General features: G+C 36.0%; 1 protein-coding gene across 3 annotated transcripts in view; it reads right to left on the bottom strand.

Moving 5' to 3' along the window:
- DIAPH2 (diaphanous related formin 2) overlaps positions 1-20,280 on the bottom strand; it is a 203,845-nt gene that overhangs the window by 94,918 nt on the left and 88,647 nt on the right. For all 3 annotated transcript variants that reach the window (XM_054075440.1, XM_054075441.1, XM_054075439.1), the window contains one exon: positions 8,969-9,092. In XM_054075440.1, the coding sequence (XP_053931415.1) occupies positions 8,969-9,092 (124 nt within the window). The remainder of the gene's footprint in view (positions 1-8,968; positions 9,093-20,280) is intronic.

Genomic DNA, 20,280 nt, shown 5'->3' with positions numbered 1-20,280 from the left:
CTGTAGTTATCACCTACAACACAGTGAGTAGTTAAAGTTTGCTTTAAGAACGCTGAACCAAACACGAAAAAAATGAAGAAAAGATACTGTATGATAATAAAGGAAGCAGAAAGCCCTTCAAAAAGCATTGTGAGTTGAATCTTACAGAAAGACATCCTGCAGATGATACGATTTTTTTCTGCATACATCTGAATGAAGGGGAAAACAAGGACGCAACAGAAGAGCCCTTTAAAGGGCGCACTAAAGTAACAAAAATTGAGTGATACTGATTAAAAATTGGGAAGAATTGGGTAAATTCACCATCTGGGAAGAAAAGTTCTTCACAAGATCTTCTAGTCGACATTCTTTCATTGTTTGCCTCTGTATGCTTGTCCTTTTGTTTTCCTCCCCTCCAGACAGCACAGATCTTCAACTACTATTTCTCACATACCATTTTGTATCATATTTAGTCAGAAGAAATAAAGCAGAGGGCATAAAAACAAAGGCTAAAACCATGCTCAAATATCCTTCATTCATCAACCCACTTCCGTCAAAATAACAGTTCAAGAAAAACACATTTCATGTTGCACTGTCTCTCAGTAGGAAGACTGGACTTGACCAAGCAGGAAGACATCAAAGTCCATGGGTTTCTACAAGGTTAAATTCACCATTAACAGGAAAGTGTCCCTAATTTCTACAAAGGCTGCAGCTTAGTAACCATGGCTGCTCAAACCACATTAGTAAATGAATAAAAATAAAGCTTCATTGTAAATGGCTAGCATGAAAACCTGTACAGCAACTCAGAAACGAGGATTGTAACAATATCACAACAAATCGATTGATTTTTTTTCCAATAATTGAGCAAGAAGTTGATCTGGGAAAACAACTAACACTACTGCCACTTTCTGTATTAAATAAATTAAACCCAACTGGTTTTCACTCATGACCAGAAAAGGCAATTCATTCTATCTGGATATTAAAATAACCTGCCTTGTTTCAGCAGTGTATTTTTATAAGTTCGTAAAAAGATTCACACTTTCCATCTGCTGCATGTCACAGCAAACATGATACGATAATGTGTTGCAGGTCTAGAATATTTAAACATAACAGAAAAAGTATATTTAACCTTTCATTAATTCTACTGACCTTCATGACAAATATCCAGTCAAACAAACTGTGACATCAGTCATGCAAATATTTCAAAGCAATTTTAGTGGGGGATTAATTCTTTTTTTTTTTTTCAGGTTGAAAAATCAGGTAAGTGAAAGGATTAGTAAATGCCACAAGGCCACACAGACATTTCTCCGTGGAAATGAAATTGAATAGCAACAGTGCTATCGTAACCACCCCTGAACGGGGATCGCTTCTGCTTGAGTGCAGCTCTTCTGCTCAGGACTGAGATCTTTACAATGTGTTTCTGATATTGTGTCTTACAATTGCAAAAGGTCCTATCCATCTTTCTAATCTGCCAATTACCTAATTTGATACAGGTACCTATTAAAAGGCTGCACAAGCAGATCATTTCACATGCTGGGGAGGCACTCTGAAGACTAAGTAAACAACTTAAGTACATCTGAGCTCAACAACATCAAGTAGCAGTCTTTTTTTCTCCTCTCCATCGCTTATATAAAACTAAACATAGCACAAATTGCTTGTAATCTGATTTTGAACTTGGCAGGGTCAGTTCTTCAATGGGATTCAAACTGCTGAGATTGTATGAGCTTGAACAATTAGCAATGCAAAAACAGAGAAAGAAAACACTGTTTATTCATCGATGCCCTGAATTTTCTAAAGAAGCCACTAGTTCGGAAAAGAAAAGCAGATTATACGTATGTCCTAATTCTTCCTATCTTCTATCACAGTGCTTTCAGAAGTGGGATTTTCTGCCTATGCTGATGAAATACATCAGACCTTCAGATGTACTTCTAAGAATTACAAGCACGATCAGTTTAATCAAGCGCGCCTTGGTTGCTTTAGCATATCCATTTAAATATGACGCGAGGGTTCAGAGATAAAAGGTTTTTAAACGTAACCTCTCATAAAATTATACACTGTTGATTTCCTTTTCAAAAGTGCACTTTAATATTTCTTTTCTTGCAGTTACTTTTGGCAACACAAAATAACGCAAGTTCAGGGCATATATGTTTGGTGGCTGTCCAACAGCCGAACAACTCACCGAAACCTCAAATCCAATTCTCAAGTCACAAATTTCTTAGAGGTATGTAAACTTAAAACTGGGCGTCCTGGATGCAAAATGTAATGCACACCAATCACCTATTTTATTTTCAAAAGTAATTCCATTCATGTTCCTACATCAGCAGTTCTCCTCAGCCCTTATGGGTTGGTCAGAATCAGGTCAAACAGGCAAGCAGCAAAGGACGAGCCAACACACAAGATGATTTTACATGTCGGCTAATGTAATATTATTGGTTGTACTCTTCATGGATAGAAAGTGAAAGGGAACCACCAACTCCATAATCTCAGCAATGCTTGAAATGATTCCATTTCAATAAACGGTTACGTTTCTGTGCTGTACTTTGAGTAGGAAGTGCAAAGCCATTTTCTTCTTCCACTTACTATTTTTATTTAGAAAAAAAAAGGGGGCGTTTCCTTTTATGTTGCCAAAAGCAAAGTCCATTAATCACAAGTTTATTTTTGAATAAATATTTTAGCTTATGTTTAAATGTAAACAACTACAAAAAATATATTCTTAAACAATAAATACCACATAGAACTATTGTTAAGTGCTGTCATAACCACACTACAAATGCTCATGATTTCTTGATATTAACCAAGATCCTAAAGCATCTACAACTTTATAATTCTTTTACGGATGATAACAAAAGACACCATACAGCGATCTCAGCTGATTATCTTAAGAATAAAGTAAATCTTAAGTTCAAGAGAGTTGAGGGAAGTTTGAAGTAGCCCAATTTTTCCCACTGAGGGGAAAAAAAAAAATGGATTTTCAAGTTCCATTGTTTCTAGCCTTCCTTCATTTGCAAACAGTATCAATAACACTAATTCAACACTATCTGTTCTGGTTTCTCTATATTAGCAAGAAAGAGTAACAATGGTTGAAAACATGAAAAAAATTGCTTGACTAAACATTTAATCAAGTTATCATTTCTTCTGAGGTAAGACTTGGAGAGAAAAACTGACCTTTTCATATCCCAAACCAGAATAAGTCACTCCTATTTAATTTTCTTCCACAAGATGCACTCATCAGCCTTCTTAACAAGACTCTTGCCTGGTGCTAGCACATCTTAAGACATGGAGATTGTTCTTAACTGTAAGCAGAAGGCTTCACTCTAAACACATGCTCAACACCAAGAACAACAAAACACCCTAAGTTATTAACCATCAGTTAAAGAACTAACGTCCTATATCTAGAAGTTAAGTCCTTCTCTAAGAAATGTAACTTCATACAACCTAACTTTAAAGCCACAGTAACTGCTTTTTCACTGCATTTTTTGGACAGCATAGGGTCTCTCACTTGGGGCGAGGGGGAAAGTAGGGGGAGGATACAAACCAGGTTCTTTGAGAAGTCACAAAAAAAGCTTATTGAAGTGCAAAATTCAGTAAGGTAGACCTTCTTTATTTAGACACTATCTAGGGAAAATATTTTATAGGGATAAATAAATAGCCACACCCTTCCAAAAATACCTTTTTTAGTCAAGAATTGCACTTCCCAAAGCAAGTGTTTTCAAATGTCATTTCTGTAGATAGCAAGAACAAAAACTTCATATCAATACTGCAAGAAAATGCACATGTATAAAACTGTCTTAAGGATTATACATGACCTAGAATTACATCGTTGTCTTTTCCAGCTCCCAAAATACTGAAAAATGCCTCTACATTTAAGAGCACAAATACATTCGGGCAATAGATAGTTACTTCAAAAGTAGAGGCATATATAAAAGTTCCAAGAAATTCTCCCCCTTTGGGCTTATTTTTCAGAAGCCCCCAGTTACAAGTAAATTCAGATATTAATGTATGTTTTCATGCAGAAATGGAAACGAAGGCACCAGTGCATTTCAAATTCGCTGAAAAACAAAAACACGCATTCCTAAAAATGACATCTCTAAACACTCTCAGTGAATTATTTTTCCATAACAAGCTAGGAGGAAATCCCAAGTGTTAACAGCTGACAAGAGTGTTAATGCCATTAACATTCTTTCAGTGTTCTGTGTCAGGGTGTAAATCATGTCCTGCTGCTCTGTCACTCTGCGAGATGAAAAACAAGTTCACAAGCATTTCCAGATGCTGAGATTCTGATTCAGAGTATATTTGTTTCTTCCCCAGTGTCCTGCTATAAGAGACTCTGCAGTACAGTGGCTCGTACAAGAGAACTATCAGTTGATGTTTAGTGCACATTAAATATTATCTGATGTTCTCAGTACATTCAAGTCTCACACACACTTAAAATAGGCTTCTCCCCAGATCATTTCACTACCACTGAAGTACAGCGAGGAACTAATAGATCTCCAACAACAACAAACCTAACGCTCAGTGTTCAAACAGCATGCCCTTCTGCCACCCGAGGCTCTACCACTTCCCCCTTCTCCTCAGAATGAAGCTCCTGCCTGTTTTCCAGAGAACTAAACCTTTGTCCCTGGGGTGTATGCACATGTTGGGAAAGGTGCTATTTATGTATCTGTACTTTTAAATCAAGATTAATTGATAAGTTCATTCTGTACTACTTCCCATTTCTCCCACTGAAACAGCTTTTGATTCTGTTGTCTTTCATCCTTCTTAATAACATTTAAAGTTAAATCCCATTAATCTCGACATACTCCTCAATTCCCAACTAGACATTCATATTTTAACATGACTGAAAACACTATATACTTCTACAGCAAGTGTAAAATTCAAAGTACTCCATTTAAAAAATCCTCAATTAGAGGCACAAACCCTGAAATAAAACAAGGAGTGAAAGCCATATTTGCCATAGTTGTGATTGCTCCTCTAAACTATTGAATTAGACTCTGCAATGCTGCAGGAAGCTGAGCTAATTATGAAAAAAACATCCCATGTTTAAAGCTGAATTATTTAGAATTTGATATTCAAGCAAAGTACAATTCTAGCCATACATCAGATCATGAAAAAGTTGTCTGAAAAGTCACACCTAAGTTATCTACTACAGCATGAAATCACAGAAAGAATATTTTAATCTCTTTTCTATTTTTCCTTACCGACACTATATTACACTTGGCTATAGCTGCAATCCTCATTTTGAAATCAGCTATTTGACCAGCCAAACAGTCAGCTCCACCATCCCGAAGACTTCAGAGAGTGTTGTGAGAATTCTGTAAAACTGCAAGACAGCAACTATAAAAATAAGTTCCAAATCCCACAGCATCTCCATAGAGCTCTCAAGAAGCTCACAGCCTTCATTACAAACAACAGACACGACCTTATAGGATGCAGAACTGTGCTATGGAATTAAGTTTGAACTCTTTATCAGTTGAGTGCCAAGTTTCACTACAATGATGGTGGTAACTGAGCCAAATTTTTGATGTAGAGAAAGAGATAAATAATATCACATTTTTTTCTCACTCTTCACACCTACGAAGCTACCACATTACTGAAATACTGTATTCAGTTGAAATCAGTACTTCAAATGTATGTTAAAAACATACCAGTAAAGACTGGGGGAAAAAAAAGTCCTAAACCAGAGAAGTGAATCTACCTTGTTATTGCACATAAATTTAAGTAACCTGACTATAAATAGTCTCGCATGGAAGAAAAGTTGCCTACAAACAAATAGGTCCCAAAAATTTTCAAAGGTTTTAATGGTGTCACGATGCTTAGAAACTGAAATCACAAGGAGTCACACCAGCACTATCGCGTCCATTTGAGATGGTACTGATATTTTTTTCTCTTCTACAGATGCAGCAGAACTTAGATTGGTTGAATTTATGAAGCCAAGACTACATATTAGAAAAATAACATATGCTTTTAGTTAAACAGAAGGTATGCGGCTGATAGTGGCATTGTTTGCTGTGACTATTCTATTACGCTTAAATCAAATGAGATGATCATATTATGTCTTAATTATGAATTGCTTACAAAAGATGGCAATCGACTTACACCTACATCGTCTGAGTTTTTTACTGTACTTATTGAATCTTACGATCATAAATGGAAAAAAACCCAAAACACCTTTAAGCTGGAAGTCCCACTGACACTACAGAACCATTTCTCCTGAATAACTGCACAGCTCTAAAGGAAGTGATGTAAAATTGTATGTGCATGTTATAAAATTATTTCATTTATTTACCTGTATTCTTAAATGTCAGCTACTCTAATACCATTAACTCTTTTTCTCATCTGTAAACAATAATAACATTTATTAAAATAACAGTTCAATATGTACTGAGGTAGCAGACTGCAGTCAAAACTACATGACTGGAACTTTAACACTGTTAATTTAAAGTTTATTAATCAATGGGGTATATTGACCTGAGCACACTACTGCTGCAATATACTGCATTTTTTTATAGTGGCTGTAGAATAGTTATATGCTACCCTTCCTGTCTTTCTATTTAATTCCTAAAGTAGTTGTAAGCTATTTTTAAGCATTCAAGAGTTACATAAAGTAGTATGCACTGAGAGGAATAACTGTATGTGCTCAATAAAGTGAAATCACAAATTCATCTGTTTAGAAATAGTTGAAGAAGAAAATCCTAGCCGAAAGTGGAACTATAATTTCCATTCATCTTTGTTACTCACAGTAAAAAAAACTTCCACTATTTATTAAAAAAAAGTTTTAAACCCTAAAATTAAGTAATTTATTTCATAGCATTTGCTTCTGTATTATGCATATTAATTCTTTTTATTATTAAGAAGGAATACTATGAATGGGATTTTATTCTAATTGTTCTACTACCTTAGTATGGTACCAAGCATTACTCCTTTCATATTCTCTGAATAAAGTCTCATCCACAATTACAAATAAGCAGCTTCATTTATTAGCAGGAACAGGAGAGAAGCTATGCCTTTAATTATGGTATAATTCCTGCATCCTAAAACTCTCTACTGAGAAATTATTTATGATCAGACAGATCCAGGTTTTCTGAAACACTCAAGCAGTTATAGATTTTCAGCCTAAAATCACGTAACTTCGTAACCTCAGCATACACTGTCAACAGCAATTCTTCACAACCTGAAAGAAACAACAGAAATAGACCCTGGAGACCACTCCTCCTTACCCCATAATATTTATTCTTCATTCGAAGAAATTAATAAATATACAGGCATGTAGAAAATTTTAAAATCTTCAGTGATAAGCAGAAACAAATTTGCTCATTTGACATAACTGGAGATGACTTTCTAAAAAAGAAAATACCATTTATCAGGTCATCTGTTAATTATGAAAACATAAATCCTTAGGCAGAATCAGTTCATTTCTCACTCTTATCTATTTTGTCAAGCCACTAAACTCATTCATATGATAAAAGCTGTCAGACATATACAGTTTGCAGTGTCTATTTTAATTACCGGGAACTGGTACTCTAGCTATAACATTGACGTATAAGCTCTGAAGCAATGCTGTCCAGGAGATGGACAACAATTCATTTTCAACAATTTCATAGGATTCTCACATTTTTGCTAATTCAAAAAAGAATGAGTTCTGTGGGGTTTTTTTTTCCTAAAGTCTTGAATTGTCAGATGATCCTTCTTTAAGAAATTCAGGTGATAAACTGCAGAACACAAAACGGTAAACATTACTTACCTGGCTCTCTTTTTTTACCAAATCATTTGAGTGACGCAAATCATTTTTATAAGTACAGTAAATACATACGTAGCAAAACAACAAATGGCAAAGCATTTACTCAACAACTGAAGTATAACGTATAGCTGTCAAGCTAAACAAGAAAATATGGTTGCAAAAGGTGCATTTCAGTGTGTTGGTTTCCTTTACGAACAGAGAAGGGCTTACTTGACAGCATTCAGCCCACCCACATGATAACAAGGTGAAGGACAATTGCAAACCAACATTGTAACATTTCCTGATGTGAATATATATCAGGGAAATAATAAGTTGCTGGTTTTTTAAACAGCAGAACTGATAAATGTGATTACTAATAAATCTCTTAACCTGGTGAAAAAACTAGGTGGAAGAGACTATGTAACTAACAAGAAACAACTTTCCACTTAGTCATGAGTTGTCTCTCTTAAGCTGCTTTTCTGCAGTCTTGTCAGAAACTTAAAATAAATCCACACAGAGAAGATATTTAGTATCTTCTCATGAATTTCTGTCACTGAATCCATTAATACGGTTAATTCCTCTAAAACTTCCAAATACACAGTAGTCAGGAGAACCCCTTCGTTACATCCACCTACTAAACGTGATGAGCAGATACTAATGGCTCTAGACATCAATCCAACCTTCTCTCTCCCCCTTGGAAAATCGCACAAAACCATGACTTCGGTCTAGTTGCAGTCAGACAGACCCGATGTCATATGAATTATTTGGCTTCAACAAATACAAGAAAACTTTCGGACTTGGCCATACACCATACTCCAAATACTTCCACATAAACAGAAATGTGCTTTCTGCAGAATAAAAAATCTGAATATTTCCTAAGAAAGAACTTTTGATTACTTTTTTCTCAGTTTTGTGAGCTTTTTCCACCTACAGTTAAGTTTACTTGTTACGTTATCCTTCTGATCAAAAATAAAGCTGGATATATGAAAATTCTGCATGAAAAACAGGATAGACAGATACTATTTGGTACCGCCCCAGAGATTTTACTTACTAGTGTTTAAAGAACCCACAGCCCCTACTCCTTACAGGAATAAAAGGACAAATCACTCTTGAGTACAAAACACAAAAATAATTTCTCTCTAAAACTATCCATTTCTCTGCACTAGAACAAAAGCACAGAACAGCAGACTTAAAACTTATTTTCAAGTGTTGTAAATACTTAACCAGACGATCACAATGTTCAGATCACCAACGAAGACATTAAAAAAGGATATGCTCATCTTTTCTACAAATTTATCATGTTCATCTTGTGTTTTAGGGAAATTCTTAATGTCATTTTCCAGGCGCTGGATCTGATTGTTCATTGAATCAAGGTTGCTCTTCAGAGTCTGGGCTGAAACTAGGAAAAAAAAATGATGATGAGTACAAAGCTTTCAGATTCTAGAATGGATATCAGAAGTGGAAAAAAAAACAATGACAGTATAAATAGTCTCAGGCAGAATTATTCCATTAAGTAGACTCATATTTTTCTGAATTACTGCTCATAAAAATCCTACTCTCCATAAAAATTAAGTGCAAATATCTAATGTAATACACCAAATCATCATATTTAATGTCAAAATGTCACCATTTAAGTCTACCGTTAATTCAAATTATTCAATTTCTATTTAAATTTATTGGTAAAAATTCTAATATTTCATTCTTTTAAATCTAATTCAAAGATTAAAAAGTAACTAAGGTTCAAAGAGATTTTACCTTACTAATACAAGTACTTGTTTAAATGAATGGTCTTATTAACGCATGTACTCGGTTACAGAAATGATTTAAGGAATAGAGAAAAGTTCAAATATTTTCCTTTTATTGAAATTAAACTGATTTCTAGAAACCAACATCTGTGAAACCTTCTGTTAACATCAAAGGCAGGTCTGAATAATAAGAGCTACTGAAAATTAAAAATAAGTGCAGGACATGCAGTACAGCACTGAAAAAAAAAAAAAAAGAAAAACTACCCTAAAGAAACACTGCTCACTGTCAAACGCTACTCTAATGTAAATCACCATTTCTATTAAACAACCATCAATTGATACATTACAAGATTAATCTCCAGTGGAAAAAATGAGATCATAATTTTCAAGGTGAAGCAATAATGTACCACAAAAATTCCAGAAGGAGATGAAAAGTGACAGTCTCCTCTGAGAAGCCCTTGGTCAAATCATTATATTAGAACTAACCGAACCCCATAATACTAAGCTTTATGACATAATTCAAAGACCATCTATCATTCTTGATTTAATCACAAACAGCAGTTCGACAAGCACTTACACTCAATTTAAAGATGTAATTTAGAACCAAATCCTTACTTCTGTTCTTTGCCTCTTCTTTCATAGTTGACAAACATGCTTTCAAGAACAAGCAGACAATCTCAACACCACTCTTCACCAAAGTGCACGGAAAACACTTGCAACATTTCATGTCCTTCCTTCAAATCCAGTATAGGAGATCTCAAGTATACTCTGTTTAGGAGACTATTTGTACTCCATAAACTACTTAACCTTTAGCAACAATGCATACAGTCCTGGACAGTTCTCAAAAAGACAGTGCCACTAACAACTTAGTATGTGTGGAATTGGAGACAAGAACATCCAGCACGTCATCCGCTCCGCAGTAAGTGGCCAACTCAATGGTCAGTATTAACTGCAGGCAGCGGCCCAACAAAGCTAACACTGTAGATTTGGCTCATCCTGTGATTCTCTGTGTTGTCAAGATGTCTACACGACTTTTTCTTTTTTCAAGGGGTTTCCACTTGTTATTTTTCTTTTATAGAAACCCGTTTGTCCAAAAGTTGCAGAGAGGTCTTTCAAAAGAACTATTTTCCTGCTTATTTGTAGTTTAAAAAACTGTGCTGTGACTAAGCAAGATAAAACAGTAGCAGAAGTTTGATTCAAGACAGCTTGAAAAATAGTATACTAGAATAAAAATCCTGCAAATAAGGAAGCTGTTTTCAGAACACAATCAATTCTATATTCTCTGTAAGTAAGGATACATATCAGCGATAACATCACTAATTTAACTTTTCACAAGCAAGTTCAAACACGTAAGGCATCAATAATGCTGTCTTTATCACAGGCATAACCTTGATTTCATCTTGACTTTTTTCTATTTTATACTGGGTATCAAAGGAATCGTTAATTAAGTAATCTTAAAATTGTAGTGAAAGAGTGTTTCAAGCTTAACTGAACTGCATGTGGGGGAAAGAGAAATCTATACTGACCATAAAAAAGGAGCACAAATTTTCACTTGCACCAAAGAACATGAATTACTTGTATTATTTTTATAAGCTGTTATGTATTTGGAAAAGGAGACAAACAGCACTGAAGTGAAATGGCACAGCTGAAAAATAAATTAGGAAGATGCAAATGATAATTTTGTTGATAAAAAGAAGAGCAGCTGTTAAGTAAATGGGTAATAAAACACATAAAGCTAACTATTTTCAGCAATTTGAAAATATCTAAATGCATGACCACTTAGCAGGAGTAATACTTTAGCAATGACAAATAAGAGCTCTTAGCCTCTGTGATTAAAATGGAAGAGAAGTGTTTTCAGTAACTCTGTTTTATAAAACTAAGCTCAGAAAGCAGTTTACATTAGGTGCATACTGGCTTTGAAGTCCAAAGGAACTCTACACAAACAGAAAGGATGCATTCAAAAGCTCTACTTCCCATAATTGAACTTCCATATTCACAGTGAATTACCAAAAAAAAAGGTAGAATATCCATTTTAACTTACATTTTTCCCAGTCAAACATACAAATTTCTGATCATACAATTTACAAAGCTGCTCTTCGCCAAGAGAACCTTAAAAAGACTAGATAACAGGAAACATATATATAGACTACAACAAAATATCTGCATTTCCTAACAGAAAACTGTTTTATTAGACGTTTACTACTTAAGTCAGGTGAAAAACAAGCAACGTGAGTAACTTCTATTCTTTCAGGGAAAATTATAGCAATTCCTTAAAAATCTTGCAAAGTTTTAATTCATGAAAGCATAAACTCTACCAGCAGCAAAGTAGCATTTCTTTTAAACCATTTCATAAATGCATGTACTAGAAAAACTGCCTCTATCCCTGTATTCCTCAGAGGTGGTGACTGCAAGACAAAGGCTTGTTCACCTTCCTTTTGCCCATCATTCCACATCAAAATTAATCATCCTTGTAGAATGAAACTAAAAATCTACGAGAAAGGTGGCATTTGGTCTTCAGCAACACACAATCACTGTTCAAGAATAATTACTGGGAAAGCCTCTCTGTAGCAATAAATACAATACTGTTCCACTTAAAATTGCAGCAGGAAAGTTGCAGCTGAAGTCAGTATTCAAATAATAATAAAAAAAACTACTAGCAACAACAATCAGAAACCCCCACCCTCCCATAACTCACAGAGACTCTAGAATGAGGAGTCCCCAAAAAAGAAGCAGCCTTCAAGAAGCCTGGATATTTCCCTGTACAGAATACCCCGGTACTTGCAACATTTCAAAAGTTAAATAAATGGGACAGCAACAAACAAGCCACCTCACCATCCCCACAGCCTTACAGGAGAATTAAGACCCCCGTCATAGCAGAAAGGTCAGAATTTAAGAAATGGGAAAGTTTGAGAAGTCAAAATGAAGTCACATTTGTGGCCACATGGAGCAGTGGAGGCAGATGGCATAAACAAGTTTAGGAATTATTTAGTTCATATACAACAGGTCCGTAAACAGATATCAAAAGGGACTGGGCAGGGACAAAATGCTTAATATGTCTCTAAGAATATGTGTGACTGGTGGAGGAAAAAGGCTGGAGGAATCACAATGCTCTCCATAAATCATAGTATCATAGAATAGTTTGGGTTGGAGGAGACCTTGAAGGGACATCCCACTGGATCAGGCTGCCCAACACCCCATCCAACCTGGCCTTAAACACCTCCAGGGATGGGGCAGCCACAACTCCTTGGGCAACCTGTGCCGGTGTCTCACCACTCTCATCGTGAAGAAATTCTTCCTCAAGTCCAGTCTAAATCTCTCCAGTTTAACCGCATTCCCCCTCATCCTGTCCCCACAAGCCTTTATCAATAGCACCTCTCCAGCTTTCCTGTAGCCCCTTCAGGTACTGGAAGGTCGCTATAAGATCTTCTGTTTTCCAGGCTGAATAAGCCCAACTCTCTCAGCCTGTCCTTGTAAGGAACGTGCTCCAGCCCTCTGATCATCCTTGCAGCCCTCCTTTGGACCCGTTCCAACAGCTCCATCTCCTTCTTATGTTCAGGATTCTAGAACTGGACACAGTATTCCAGATGAGGTCTCACAAGAGAGGAACAGAGGGGCAGAAACCCCTCCCTCACTCTGCTGTTCACGCTGGTTTTGATGCAGCCCAGGACACGGACACCCACAAACCCCAAAACCTACATATGGACCCATCTTCAAGGCCAAAGGGACAAAAAGGCACCAAGATGTCTCAATCTGTATGTACCAAACCATACAAGACTGACCCCTTATTTGGGAATAAGGAAAGACTGACTTTTGGGGAGCTGCAGCAACTCTAAAATAAAACATAAAGATGCTGTGTTTCTTTCCTACCTTAAATCCCTTCAACAGAAGTATTTATGAGACAGAGGAAAAATCCAGTGCCAAACACCAAACATGTAAGTTTCAACTAACAAAAGCATTAGCGCGCAGAATTACTATTAACATACAGGACTAATAGAAACATGGTGAAGATGAAGTTACGCATACTTACATATTGTCAGATTATTTTTCATGTCAATGGAAACTAATATAAGCACCTAGACTCCACAATATTCTCTCCGCATAAATACTCAATGGAGCCCAGTTAATCATGCATCATAAAATTTATGACTTATTAAAAGATTATTTTGTGTATTATTATTATTTAGGTATAAAAGAAAATCACAGTCATGGGAGAGAAGTTACAATGTTATTTTGATATACAAGTTCACAATTTTTTTCCTTCACCTTATTATTTTCCCTATATTAATTTCGCCTCTGTCAAAATAAAAAAAAACCCTCACCCACTTGTTTTGGAGAAAGCAGGTGCACAGACTGCACGCTACAGTAAGCTTAGTGAATGTCTGGTAGACCACTTTATTCCTAGAAAAATGCTTCAAGCAGTTAATCTGATGTTAATGTCAAATGCTAGCTCGTCCCCACAGTCAAGCTAAGCATTTTATATTTACAGTAATACAGTAATAGTATGAAAGGACAGACTAATCCCTTCCAAAACAAGATTGCATCAGACTAAGAGTCCACCCCTATAACAAGAGGCGAAATGATACGGTTTGATTAGGTGCAAGGTTTCTTGCATAATAAATTCAAAGAGTCTCTAAGCAGGATGCAAAACAGGGGTGGCCACGTCCACATTTAGCAAAGAGTCTAAACTGACAGTCAAAGACATAAATTACTCCAATAAGCTAAGGTAGCCTGTACAAAGCAAATGAACTAGTGGATGTGTAAGTCTAGACAGCATTTGTGCCATGATTACATTCTGAGCGTGCTAACGATTATTTATTTCTAACTGCCTGAGGGCAGGTGGAAGCACTCTTTCACAACAGTCTGAAAAACAGTTTGAGGGTAAATGGGTGAGCAAGTACACAACCTGCAGGAATTACAACCATTGATTACTCAATTCATACCACTGAGTGAGTTAATATTAAGAGAACAAATGTTCTGTTGGAGTTAGGTGAGCAGCACCGCCTCAGCCTACTTGAGGATTGATTCTAAGTCCCACAGTGAGCGTGTGTGTGAGCTTCTCTGTTATCTCAGAGTATGCCTGTATATTAGATGTGCGTGTGCATATACGTATATATGCCATGATAAATCTCTCACAGGTATACATATGTACACATTTATCTGTGGGATACAGATATGCCACGATCCACCTGTCTCGCAGGCATGTATATATAGATCCGTACATTTATGTGTGTATACAAACACATACGTACATCTATCCGTGATACATACCACAGTAAGCCTATGTCACAAAACAATCCATACTTGAAGCTTCAGGGCTGAACAGCTTCCAGACTCGAAAGCAGCACAGTTGCTTTAATGTGTTACTTCTCAGTTAACGTGCCACTATTCATATTAGAAATCTTTCCTCTAACACAGCTATGTTCTGTCTACAGGACACAAACTATGATCAATCCTGTTGTCACACTCTGCTAAACAGATAAACCATTGTGCTAAAAAGGTAAATCTGACATTAGAAAAATGATTCTGAAAAGCATGGTACAGATAAGGCTTTGGTCATAATTCCTCCTCAACACTAAAGAGAAAGTAAAATTGTAGATAGCACGTTCATTAATTACGTTGTCAGAAACTAGGTTTTAACTACATGGTAGCGTGACAGACCAAGAACAAACTTCAACAGTAAAAATAACTCTGCATTGAAATATTTGTCCCAGGAAGGACACTGAACTTAATCATTAGACATTCTGAAGAGGAAACAAGTTAAACTGTCAAGACAGGTGGAATTAAACAAATTCTTAAGATTATATCCAACCACGTCTACCAACAAGCAAAGGGTCTTATTCCAGGCAAACATCATGTGCTTTCAACTGAACTTAGGCAGAAGTCAAGTATTGAAAAGTACTTTCTTAGGCCAGTCACTTCTCAATATCCAAGTAGAACCCCCAAAATATGGTAGAAGAAACTAAGTTCATAAACTTAAAAGAAACATTAGAAATGCTTCAGAGTGGATGTTTAAACATCTTGGGGTCAAAGAGAAAAATCTAGACTATTCTAACCAGCTAGGTCACATCATTATCCTCCTCTTGCAAGAAAGGGTAAGCTTTCTGACACAGACAACATACACTTAACAGCCAGTACATCATGCATAACATACTTTTTTTCCCTGAATCTTTTAAATTTGAGGAAAAACACCAACTCTGCCCACATGGGTAATGTTTTCTTTATATATTATGACAACATACAGTAAAAGAAAACATGTAATTTGAAAAAGCTCTAAAATAGATACATTTCCCACCTAGATGTGCATTTATATGTGGAATGGGCATGCTGAGATTTCATCCACCAGCAGGGTCTCTGCATTTTAGTTGCCTCATCACAACATGGATATGGAATGGTGAAAAAGGCAATGACACAGCTCTGCTTCATCATTTCAGACTTCTACAGTAAAATCATTATCTTAGTTAACCGCAGATGAAGCAGTTGTGCATTTACTCTATTTTCTTATCCATTTGCAAGCAGAGATGAGCTGCAATTTTAAGATAAAAAGCACCTTGTAACAAGTCCAGTCCCAAGTATCTCTTGGCTTTAGAGTTTAATGAGAGATTCCATCTAAGACCATAATTGTCTTTCGTTTTCAGATGATGTTTCATGGGGCAAGTACATGCAGAAGCTCTAGACTGCAATATTATTCTCTATCTATGGAGAGAAAGGAAGGAGACTTATCAAGTTTTATCGGAGAAAATAAAAACCACTACACTAGGCCAAAAAAATGGTCCCAATCTTAACTGTGATCAACACAACACTAATGTTCGCAAATGTATACGACATCACAGTATGTCTTACAACAGCAAGAAAACAAATATCTGATTCAATTTAAGAAAAGCATGACAGATTTTAAACACGCATCTGGAAAATACTATACCGCACAAGTAAAAAGCTACAAAATCCAAATTTCAGCTACAAATTATTAACAGATTTTAAGCTTCTCAGAATAACAGTCATTTAAAGTGAGGAAATGTAATTTAAATATTACAAGCACTGAAGTGCAAATGCCATTAACAAGCTTCCCTTGACAAGTGAGACAGTGGGAAAAAAAAAAAAACGTTGCCCGTTAGGCCTAAAATCAGAAATATCATGAGCAGCACGTCTTCCTTCTCTCCTCTGGAGCTGAGGAAATTACAAACAGTGCTCATAATCCTGAAGCACTCAAAATAGCAACAGAACAAAGAGAAATTTCTGCGGGTAGCCTATATTTAATATCAATGTGTGCACAGAGCTGTACTCTGGTTTAGGTAATGAATTTGCTTGTCTTAGTTCCAGCAATTATGCGCCTACGTAGATGTTTTAAGAATAAAATAATAATTTGAAAGCAAATAACACAAGTTAGGAAGACAAAGAATGGACAAACAGTGCGTTAGGAGCCCAAAATGCATTATAACTACCACTATCAACATAAGCCAATTGTTAAAACTGCTTTCCAAAGCACAGCACAAAATCAGTTATCTCCTAAGTGATATATATTTCAACATGAAATCCCTTCTTTTACTTGGACCGTCATCTAATCCAACTCATTACTGACTCAAAATTGCCTGCTTCTTAAGGTCACATAAACTGGCAGCAATAGACCAGTTTTCTGAAACGGAAAAAACTCCTTGAGCCTCCAAGATTCCCCTTCTGGTTGAATCCTGACAAGTGTTATGCTCATTTTTGCGACCTGTATAAATCGTGCATGTACCAATTTCCTCCTGTATCTGAACTCTCTTCCCAATATAACTCCTCAAGTTTCTGTCACCGTAAGTAAACTATAAGCAACAGTACATTGCAGAATATAATCTTTACCAGCTGAACGTGAACTACAATAAAAATGTCACAGAAAATGAGAAGACGTCTCAATTTCAGAAACGTAACCAATGTATTAGAGGTGATTAGAGAGAACAGGAATTGTGCCCAGTAGCATTCTCCTGGCAACATGTCCATCTCTGCTAGAGCACTCCAGAAAATTCACCTTACTTTGATGTTAAATTCATTAAAATGTCTTTCAAGATCCCAAAAGCTGAGGGGTTTTTTTGAAACCAGAGCTTACAATTACAAAATCAGTATCTATTAAATGAGCATAGTGAAGCATCCAGATTCGGGAGCATCCATTGAACATACTAAATTCTGCTATCTTTATTTCAAAAGCCCAGATTTTGCACTATCGCTATTTATTCACAGTCCAAACTTACTTGGTTTGTGCATCAAACTGATATAAGTTTGCTGCAACTGACTGTGAAACAGCTGGGGCACACTGCATGCAGCGGTGCACGTGCGCAGGAAGTAGGAAAACAACAAAAGAGAAAGAGCAAGATTTTCATAAAACAATTTAGGTGTTGTTCATAAAAAAAAAACTCACTAGAGAAAGTGCTGAGCAACTTAATCCAACAGACTCCCCTTCAGACTCCCAACTTAGAAAAGGAGTGTGGTCTTTCAAATGAACCGAAGTGCAAGCCATGCTACCAGAGGTGTAACAATCTTTCTAACATCCATGAAAGTGCAAATTCAAGAATAGGTAAGAAAGAAAAGAAATAAGTGCTGGTTTGCAGCTTTCACCTCTCTCTAGCGGCTCATATTAAGGAATTCTAAATGGATTACATAATTTGAGAAGTAATTTAAAGCAGTCTTGAAATCTGAATTGGTTTAACTGTAGTCAGAAATGCTGAAATGCTTTAATTTCTTTAATAAGCAACCGCCAAAGAGAGTAATTTTGACTAGTCTTTAATTTTGCCCTCGGTATTTATACTTCAGGGAGAGGAGTAAATCCTTAAAATGCCTGCCATACAAAATAACTTAGTTTAACGTAGAATCCAAATTGTAGCTCCAAGACTACTGAAACTTTGCATGTCATTTATTACACATTAAAAGACAGCAACTAAATAAATCCTGAAAATCTTGAAAGCCTCTTAAAATTTAGCAAGCAATTTTGCGTAGTGTAAACCAATCCCGAATCCTATGGAGTCTCCAGAACAATCTCATTCAGAAATTTCACCTTGGAACTACAGCACAAAATAACCCCTATCTGTGAAGTTTCTCCTTCCCTGTCTTCCTCATTGATGCGTGTCAATGAAGGAGAACACATCTGTTGAAAAATTTTTCATGTGATGATGCATAAGCTCCCATCAGTATGGCAAAATATGCAAATACAGGAGCGATGCTAGAGAAAAAAGTCTTCTAGTATTTTTATATGCCTGTGTATTTACTACATTCAGAAAAACACACTGGGAGAGCTTCTGACATTTCAATATTGCAGTTTCCGTGAATGAAAAGAATGACAGAAGTCGCTATACAGTGCAAGATCGACTTTTGATTAGGATGCAAAATGCCAGCTTCATATTCTATTACAGAGACAAAAGTCACAGATGCAGGCAATAAATTTCTCACGCCAGAAGGCATTGTCTATTTTATATCCACTAATGTGCCAGATTGGGCAAAATCTGTTTCAGCAATTGAAACTGTGCAAGGTGGAAAATACAGCAGATCTCTTTGTGAAAACACAGTTTCTTCTACTGCAATGAACTATAAAACTTTTGTTTGACAGAAAAATTACTACTACTTATAAGTATGCTTTAAATTGCTATACTTTAAGGTAACAATGGCACAGAATGTTTTAAAATATTCTCTCCACTCTAAAATTATGGCATTAAATCACAGTAAAGTACCTGTACAGAATTTAAAAATTAATATTTTCTTACAATATTTTAATAATGCCCTAAGTATATACATATTTGCATTCCACAGTGCTTCTGATTCCTAATGTCCTTTCTAGGGAGATGCCTCAACCATCAGAACCATATGCTTATAAATTAAAGAAATAAATCTTTTCTGTCAACATGAGTGAGAAATCCGTCGTTCTGTTATTAGCACTTTCTAGTCTACTACACAGACATAACTCACCTTCCCCAAGGCAACCTTCACTTGATTTTACTTAGAATGCTCTGTGTTTCTTTTAATAATACTTTAAAAGAATTATTAAGTGGTACATCTTCGTACCAGGCACAGAATTCTGTACATTAACCACTGAAAAAAACTCATTTTTTCTGGAAGGGACTTCATTTTCTGTACTGCATTTACAGTTAAGCTCAGCCCTTTGCTTAGAGTTTAGCAGTCCTTGGGAGTCTTTTGTAACTCCTCCGCAAACCTTAAGCCCATACTACGTCTGGACATAAATGGTATCACTTGACCTTGTTGTAAAGCGTCAGAAAAAAACACAGAACAACCAATAGCCACAGACAGACAACAGCGTTCCACATCCACCTGTTTATGAAGTAAAGAGCAATGGGACAACAAAAGCTCACAAAAATTCACATGATCTACACAGCCCAGTAACTCCCATTCTTGGCAGACAATCAGGCAGGTAACTTAGGAGGAGCTGGAAACAATGTTCAACCAATAAAGATATGATTCTGCTTTATTTTAAATACAGGCATAATGTTTAAAACATCAACTGTGATTTGTAACTGTTGCTCTTAAAAATCTGAAATTAGGTTGTTTTAAAATACACTGGTAATATTCCTCGTCTTAATCCTGTGCGCTATATATTTCTTTTTATGATTTCTGGAAGGCTTGACAGTCATACGAGTTGCAAGTTAAACAATGTGCAATTTCTCTAGGAATCACAAATTATACTTTGTACAACATGATTTTGCCTACAAGTCCCAACCTAGTTATCTGACTTTAGTTAAGTTACTTCTTGTTTTTACTTTGAAATTTTTACTTGACTGAACCTGCAGAAAGGGGTGAGAATTTGTCAAATGTTTAATAAAAATCAGATTATAAGATGTTAAGAGCAGACACTATGACAAGCAGTAA

Source organism: Cuculus canorus, chromosome 10 (genome assembly GCF_017976375.1).
Source record: "Cuculus canorus isolate bCucCan1 chromosome 10, bCucCan1.pri, whole genome shotgun sequence".
NCBI classification, from domain to species: Eukaryota; Metazoa; Chordata; class Aves; order Cuculiformes; family Cuculidae; genus Cuculus; species Cuculus canorus.
The sequence above is the reverse complement of the archived record's forward strand: the minus strand, read 5'-3'. Positions and strand labels throughout refer to the sequence as shown.